Genomic DNA, 9,027 nt, shown 5'->3' on the forward strand with positions numbered 1-9,027 from the left:
TTTCTGAATCATTTTAGGCAGGTTTTAAACAATATTATTAATTACCACAATTAATTTTGTTTCGTTACAGAATATAAGAATAATTTGTAATGCAATCTACGATTATATCATAAATATGAATAATTTGTTTCCTTTGTTTAAACAAACAATAAATTAAATTGTATTCAACCAAAAATCGCATGAGAGCTTAAAGAAAACATCAGCGACAGAGTTAAACAGTTTATTCAGTATCCGTTGTCGAGAGCGTGCGTGTTCAGCCAGAAGATGTCTCGGTTATCGGCATTTAGCCCGTTGAGTCTGAAAGCAATTCGAAACCTCTCAGACTCTTAACTGATGTATGTCGAAGACCTTACCGCTTATCGGCATTAGGCGATTTAAAGTCTACAATACATTTTGTAAAACCAACTCACTGGAAGGTGGCGGCGGTGGTGGTCCCCGGCCGTTGCATCCGGCGGGCGGCTCGGGACCTTGTAAGCCCGCGCTGCGGCCCACACTCATGCCGCCCTGCACACATTAGCCTTTTAAAAACCTTATACCTGCTCCACTATATAATATCACTATTACATCATCTACTTGATAAATTATTTGAAGCAACTTACTCATGATTAAGTAAAGTACATTTACTTACCACAGCTGCGACTATGACCGCCAGTAACGCAAACAACAGCACCAGAACCTTCATTGCGACACTGAAATACAACTGGACAGCGGTACGCCAATACTTTATATAGGGCGAACACCACTCTTTAGGCTGCTTATTGTTTCACACAAAACTAGTCTCAAACTTAATGTGACAGAGTTGGAAATAGCAATATCCTTGTGTGATGAATGATTCAAAATAATTGTTGCATTTAAATCTGTTTGTATGGGCGACGAAGCGTTTATAGAGTCCATTATAGTAATTACTTTATAGAATTTTGCCAATTTTCATAAAATAGCTCATGAATCAAGTGCGATTTCGTTGTCTAATTGCAAATTGAAATTCACACACTCGCACCTGCGACGGAGCGACAGTTCACTTGATGGTGCCCGCGCCTGCCTAATACTCGTATTGTGTGTCGCGTTATATTTTATTTTTGCTAGCAAAAGCTATAATCTAATATATGATTGTCTTTTAACTCTGGTCTGAATCTTAACTAGTTTATAGCCAATGTAAGGTAAGGTTTAACAACATTTAATTGTTGTATAAAATTGAAATAAAACACGGAAGTAAAGTCATACATAATAATATTACAGTCGTCGAGAATTTTTTCGCGTATTTTACATGATTTCCTCAAACAGATTTTTTAACATTTATAAAAAAACAATTATTTTATTCTTTTAATATTACATTTTGCGCATTTAAGTGTTTTAAAACTTCCTAGTCTAGAATAATTAAACCTTTCGCCCATAAATTAAATAAACACCCAAAAGAACAACAAAGATAATGGGCGTATGATTTGTGATCGTTGTCAATCTATATCGAGTTTCTTGAAGCTGCCTTGTGTTCCGAACACATGTTCGATGGTGATCTTCTTGCCCGGCCGAGCAGACTCGTCAACTCGTTTCTTGCTTTCTTTTTCGAAAAAGTCCAGGTTTGCCTCGATTCGACTTAACTGCTCTTCTGAAATATTAAAATAATACTAAACAATTCTATTATTTAATATACATATTAATAAAATTGTTAAAGTTGTAGCAATAAAGACTGATTAACTAAGTTAACCTTAAACAGAAGAGTTGTGGAATACAAGTTTCCAGATGCTTCCAGAAACTGAAATAAGTATGTATGTGTCGTCTTAAGGAAAGTATACTGGATCTTAAAGTAAAGTAACAAGAGATAAGTAGGTTTCGTTTTTATCGGTAGAATCAAGTAAAGATACAAACTATAATATACCTAATAGAAAGTTTTAAGCAGCAAACAAGTACTTAGCATAAAGTTGACGATGACCTAAGTGCTGTAAGTAATAAAATATCAATAATAGACAACTCTTCGTTTCACGGTCACTTGGTGAGTATAAAGACTGTGAGACTCCTTCTCAGTTCCATTGACGTGGAATCGGTAAATAGCAGTGCTTTATTCACAATTGAGGAAAATAGTTCATAAAAACTCTATCATATCAATATGTGATTTGAGTGTAAGATGTATTCTAGTTAGTTTATTTCTCGTAATCCGAAAATATTTATTATTCTTATTCGAATTAGGTATGACATATGAAATGTTACATTCTGTAAATACCTTTAAGCGCGTTTCTACTCTTAAATTCACCCCCGTCCTCTTTGGGAAGAGAGTGAGCATGAACAAAAGGGTCTAGCGTGTCCGAATCTCGCTTGTGGATGCGAAGGATGTCAAGCAGCTCCTTCTTCATGAAGGGCTTGATAAGCATCATCAGTTTGTCGATCAAAGGTGTTGCGTTCAAGAAGTGAACTTCCTTTAGCTTCACAAGCATACTTTCCTGCAAGGATTATATACTATTTTATTAAAACAATGTCTTCGGTTCACAAAAATACAGCTATAATCTCTTGGTCCATACGGCCAAGTATGTTTAAAAAGACTTACTCAATAAAAGGACCAATGGCCAATTATGAAATCTAACCTGCAAGAAGTAAAGCACCTGCTTTACGCTCATGATGTCCAGTTGGGCGATGTGGGCCAACGTTGCCTGGTCCATATCGATCAATATTACGAAACTGAAATTTAATTTCAATCTAATACTTATAACAAATATTTAGTGATTATTCGGTTAATTTTGTTTCAAGAAACTTTCCTTTACCATCTGTTACCATGCATTGTGTGTATTTTATTCGCGGTCTTTGAGACAGTACTAACCCTGGCCAGGTTCCTTCTTCGTACTGCCACAGCTCGAATACCATTAAGAAGAGCTTGACGATGTCACAAAAGATGAAGTTTTTAGAGTCAGTGTCGAGCAGACGGCAGTATATGACTCTGTAGCCGTTTACTGAAGGTGTGGGCAGCGGCTGGATCAGACTGTAACCGTGACCAAACATTGAAGAGACTCCCCTTTGATTAACACAGCCGAGCCGGTCTGATAGGTACATACGCAGTTGTCAGTGCAGTGCGCAGGCGTTGATCGAGGACGCGTCGGCTGAAGAAAGCAGTGAAAAGGGTCTTTAGCGTGAAATGCAAGTCCAACACCTGCTTGCTCACCTCGGCACTGTTCTCGCAGCAGTGGTACGTTAGGATTAGATCCAAGTCTGTCGAATCACACAATTATATAAACCTAACCTAAATAAATACCTGTTAAGATTGCTGAAAGTGTATGAACAGTATTTTGCATAAATGAAATGGCGACATATTATGTTGTTAAATAGTTTGAAGCTACATAACAAAAATTACACGAACTTACCCTTTTAAAGGTATGGCACGTACCCGAGTCCAAGGTTTCCCAACTAGATGTGAGGTACGTGATCATGATAAATATCAAAATATTAAATGCTTAAGTAATGTGTTTAATAGGAGACTGTTATCTTGTTGTCAAGATCAAGCATATTTTTTTGTATTGTTATTGTAAGTCGCATTCTTATTCAGTCAGAACCTCTGGAATGTACTTCTTCGGCTAAATGCTAATAAGTACCTACGTTCAATAATACGATGTCCACGCAGACAAACTCGTTCCAGTCAGTAAAACAATAAATATTAGTTATCCTTTTACAAAGAGATGCTAACTCTTGCTGGCAAACAGTAAGAATAAGACATGACCGGCAAGGGGTAATATGGTATCAGTTAGATATTTATTTATTTCATATTTAACTGGTAGTTTAAACTGCACACCTGCATCATAACCTAGATTATATCAATAAACATTACATAACACAAAACAAAGAATGCCTTTTTAAATACTCTTAGCTATAATTAATGTGCATTGTTTAATTATGTGTAAAATAATATATATTATATACAATCAGTATTTTGACTTTTAAATCTCTTAATGGTGTTGGTCAGTAAAAAATTTAAAGTAAAAACTAACATATGTTCAACTAATATAATATCAGATAATTTAACTTCTTTTGGCGCGATGGAGAAAAATGATGAGAGTGAATTTTTATGCCGCACGGTGGCATGAAAATCGGTAACTATGTTCAAGTTGTATATTCTAGTATTATTATATTTAGAACACGTGTTTCGTAACAGTACAATTGAACAGTGTGAATCAATAAATGTGAATAATAATGGTGTTTTTATTTAAATCAAATATTTTCGATAAATTTTAATATTTATCGTTAATCACTACTGCATTTTAGTTTAGTATTTTTTTCCATACGCCAAAGAAGTATAACTTCTAAAGCGTGTACATAAGTACACACACTCTATTATTTAATAGATATTGGAAATACGTACCGGTGATATATTTGGACGGTAGGTGGGGTTGAGTCATCAGCCATTCACGTAGCTTTCCAATATCATCAGGTGACAATCCAGAGTTCTTTTGGTATTCCTGTGCCACCTCAATCACCTTCACACGATACATTTTGCTCTGTAACAAATTGATAATGGCAATGGCATCTAGATTGTATTCTACTCACTAGATAACGACTTGATAGAACTTCTCATAAGACTTTTAATTTACAAGATCAAGATGTCAATGATAGAATGCTGGGCTGATTCCCAGAAGCAGGTTGTTGTGAATGACTGATGATATTCTTTTACACATCGACGAAAGAAAGAAGACAAGATAACTGGACCGCATTACCAGAAAAAAAATCACAGAATCGTCAAATTTTTGTTACTATTTTGTAAGTCACTTAAGTCACTTAAGACTTTCGAAAAACTTGTTGTCATCATCACAGCTTTATTAGCAGTGCGAGCACCAAACAATTTTAACAGCTCTGTTTCAACTTCTATTTAGTGGTTTATCTAAAAGACCGAACATTTCTTTACTTTAATGATTTAACTATAGCCCGATACATTATAGTCGACTAACGAAACGTCGAGTTGAGCAAAACTAAACAAAAAGGAATTCATTATTTTGTCTTCATTTCCTTTTCTCTATAATTGTAAAAACTTCGAAAAGTACGCTTTTGGGTGACAGTTGAAGTCATAAGCAATAGACGAACTTACCATTTATATTCAACATATTCAACTTAGAAATTGGAAAGTTTTAGTTTAGTTCTCTTTCTTTCGTTGAAGATTATTCGTAACCAAACCTATAAATTTTGCAAAACAAAGCTTGATATGAATAGCAACAATATAAAAATTGTACGAATCGCTTCGTGCAATTTTGCAAGTATGGCGGTATTTTACAAATCGTGATAAAGAACTCATGTCATCAGTATTATTTTCAAGGGACCTTAAATGTAATGAAGTTATACGAACCAGCGTGCGCGATACCAATTTATTAATTATACATGAGTACAAAAGATTTATCAGACCTTTGGAATTGGTTAACGCTCCATATTTGCCCCTCCTTTCTATTCTGTTGATGGTCCGGCCAACATCAATACTAAGCTACACATGGCAAGAATTTGTGAACCAAAACCAAAGCACGCGTAAAGGTTTTTGAATAAAGTGCTAAACCCTTTGAAAACTTTGTTTTTTTATTTAACCTGTCAGTTTGTACTAGATTGAACCTATTTGCAAGAACGACCGATCAGCTATGTTTAGTTTGAATACCTGCCACCTTTGTGAACCATTTTTTCTGGTTCTTTAAATAATTTCCCAGATCTTGGGCGATAGTTGGACGGATCAGAGCAATAGTATAAACCTAAAAAAAGGCTTTTTTAAAAGATCGGGTTTAATCAATCTGTTTTCCAGCACTTGGGGACAATGCCGAGCCAAAATGTTCCTAGTCCAGCCATAAGCTCTGTCACAAATGAAAATGCATTTTTTTAATAATGTAATGTAATATTATTTAAATTTATACCTAAATATTTTGCAAAACTAAAAAAAAAATAATGAATAATATAATATAAATATGTAATATGGATAAAGGTAAATTGGAAACGCCACTGCTTGCTCCCAAGACTTTATAAGAGAGTTAATGTCGCCGTGTTGTTTAGAACAAGCCATATCCTCTAAAACGACCGTAATTTGAAGTCTAAAGGGTTGAGGTCTGGCCTAAATGAGGGCCAGTGCCTTTGCGACCAGGGCAGAATCCCATTGGAAAGTTCACGGTAAATATTTAAAAAGTGTATTGCTGAGAGGTTTCACAACATAATCAAACTGCATCCTGATACACTGGCTGAAATTTGCACCCGTTTTCCACAAATATACAGTTATGTGACTCCATGATAATGCAAGCCCCACCAAAAAATCACTGACGCAGGATGATGACCACGTTCTACCTTTTGAAACTTGAGCAGCTTCTTTAGAACGGTGAACGTACACTTTATAATTTTGTTTATTGGAGTGTTCTTCAATCGTGAACAACATAAACAGCTTTTGTAGTTCGATCAGCACGCGGCCGCCGCGATGTTTTCTGGTCTTCGGCAGACCAAATGTTGTATCTGTTGATAGTACGGAATACGAACATACAGCTGTTACCAAGCTTTTGAAGTGTCTGAAATATGACCGACGGCCCCATACCCATTTTGTGCAAAGCGGTCACATCAAACCTTTTTTTTAACAGCCCACTCCATATAGTAACTTGATAATGAACACGAACAAATATGAGCAATAGGGCAAAATCAAAACAAGATTTTAAAATACAAGGTAATTTTTTATTTTGTACTTTTTTATATTTTCATCTTTTTAATTATATTGAAGAAAGTAAAAAAGTTTTATGTGAAACAGTATTTATGGCGACTAGTTAAATATACACTATAGTAAATATATATTGCCAACTAATAGTTTTTAGGTTTAATATCACTCGATTATTGTAAAACACTTATTTAAAGCGTTGCAAAACGGTGTGATTGAAAATAATGATATTTAATTGTCGCAATTTTAATTATGGACAATGAATATCCGTCAATAAGGGCCATTAAGTATTGCCGGAGACAAATAAATTCACATAATAGTCGTTATTATAGCAATTAGATTAATATTAAATTTAGATTATAGTACATTAATCTCACTCTCTTCAAAGTAGATTTTTGTTATGAATACTTTGAAGTCAATGAAATGATTATTTCAAGTACTATAATAAATAAATAAATAAATACGTTACGTTAATACATTAATATGAGACAGCCGCCGTAAGTAGTCAGAGATATTTGTGTTGGGGTTGACTTCACTTATTTCTTATACAAATTACATTATACAAATTCTCATAGAATTGTTATGAAATTATTCTTATTATGGTTGGTTTTTTAATAATTATATTTACGCTTGACATTGAGTGATATGAAATAATAAAATATTAACTGTTATCGTTTACATGAAACTTTGAATGAGTATTGTTAAACCACGGAAAGTCAATAAAACTGATTGGCGGAATTATCTAATTTACCTATCTTCAGCTGGCTATGGCGCGCGGACGTTCCTGGTGATTATTTTAGGATCATTTTAAACCTAAAATATAAATGTAATGAATAGGTCATTTAAAACGATATCTTCGCCTGTAATGTATGTATTATAAACCTAAAAGATAATGTAAATAAATATATCCTTTGTATTATAGTAATTGTAAACTAACTTTAGTATTAAAACCTACCTTATATTTTGCACTTTCCACTATTTCTAAGACACTTGCTTCGACGATGGCAACTTTATAATGATTTTAATAATTAAACACAGCGGTTACGTGACTTATTGTTGATTAAAAGCAATATCAATAGTTATTGCCGTTTATAAAAAAGGACGGAGTGTCGGCGCCTGCGCGTGCGGCTGTCGGCGCGAATGAGACTAATACTAAAGTATTTTACTCCAAGTAAGCCTTTTTTATAACAAGTACAACAAGTATTCGCTTCCTTTTAAGATTAAAAAATAAATCAGAACTTTGTTTTTAATATATTTTATACATTATATACATAAACAATACACAAAGCCTAAACACACTACATCAATAAACAAAATATGTGAAACAGAAATCGTAGTTCATTTATAAAGCAAAAGAAAAAGAAAACTGAAATTGAACATTTGAACAAACGACAATGAATACTTAAACAAAAGTCGAAGCCCTCCCGCTTCTTCAAATATTTCCTCACATCCCCTTTGGTCAGGGGAAAAATATCATCATCAGTTACGCCGCTTATTTGTGTTCGAACGACGCATACAATGGAGGGGTTGTTAGAGAAGTGAACGACAAGTGAAAGTCAGTTTAAAAAAAATATATAAATAAACTAAACATTGAAAAGTAGAAGAACATTCGTTCAATATCTGTTCAAATCAGTTATATTTCATATTATAAGATAAAACAATTTTATGTTAAAATATTATAATATTTCGTTATAATTAACGTATTTTCGTATTAAAATAAATGTAAAACGCAAAATACATGCAAAAAATGAATTTTAGTTCCGCTACAAGAAAAATGAGCGCCTGACAATAACTTAAGAGCAATGCTATGAAAAATAAAAAATAAAAATAATAAATGTAAGGCTCGATTTGTTATGAACGTCAATAATGATACTTACTAAATAGTTTAGTAGATAGCTAATGAAGTGCATAAGTTTTTGTCATATAAACTAATCATATGAGAGAGATGTATGATGGAAAATATGGTTTATACATAAACAAACGACTAAATACATTATTATATTATAATACAATTTGATGCGGATGATACAAAATATTATAAAAATACTCAGCCGATCGACACGTATTTTTGTCAGTCAATGTTCTTATTTATACCTTTTTGTTATAATTATATTTATTAGTTACCTAATAGTTATGTCCTCAATTTATAATTATATAGTAGGGTTTTGTGAAATATTGTGAGACAATGTATAAACCCAACCAAACCAATACAATTTCTCCATATTGTTACGACTGACAATTGTGTGCCTTAATTCTTGGTTAAGATAAACTCTAACGAGATATGTATTCAAGACTTACGTATATAATTCTAGTACAAGATTGTGAATCAACGGCCGTTCTTTGCGGTAAGTAGATATTTTTTTTGAAAATAGAGTCGACGGCATCTTTCAAGC

At 33.5% G+C, this 9,027-nt stretch overlaps 1 protein-coding gene across 1 annotated transcript; it reads right to left on the bottom strand.

Annotated features, from left to right (window-relative positions):
• Positions 1-1,210: 1,210 nt before the first annotated feature.
• On the bottom strand, positions 1,211-7,771 carry LOC110998432 (clavesin-1). Its single transcript, XM_045631142.1, has 7 exons — positions 7,590-7,771; positions 4,337-4,472; positions 3,039-3,192; positions 2,807-2,965; positions 2,574-2,667; positions 2,216-2,432; positions 1,211-1,603 (listed from the first exon to the last, which is right to left on the bottom strand). Exons 2-7 carry the CDS (start codon positions 4,464-4,466, stop codon positions 1,452-1,454), a joined length of 906 nt encoding a protein of 301 aa, XP_045487098.1. The 5' UTR covers positions 4,467-4,472; positions 7,590-7,771; the 3' UTR covers positions 1,211-1,451.
• Positions 7,772-9,027: the final 1,256 nt, after the last annotated feature.

This window comes from Pieris rapae, chromosome 14 (assembly GCF_905147795.1).
Source record: "Pieris rapae chromosome 14, ilPieRapa1.1, whole genome shotgun sequence".
NCBI classification, from domain to species: domain Eukaryota; kingdom Metazoa; phylum Arthropoda; class Insecta; order Lepidoptera; family Pieridae; genus Pieris; species Pieris rapae.

Coding starts and splice junctions, on each gene's coding strand:
- LOC110998432 (XM_045631142.1), bottom strand. CDS start 4,466: ATGTATCGTGTGAAGGTGATTGAGGTGGCACAGGAATACCAAAAGAAC. Junction 2,668..2,806: donor GAAGAAGGAACCTGGCCAGG/GTTAGTACTGTC, acceptor ATTAAATTTCAG/TTTCGTAATATTGATCGATA. Junction 2,433..2,573: donor AGGTGCTTTACTTCTTGCAG/GTTAGATTTCAT, acceptor TAATCCTTGCAG/GAAAGTATGCTTGTGAAGCT.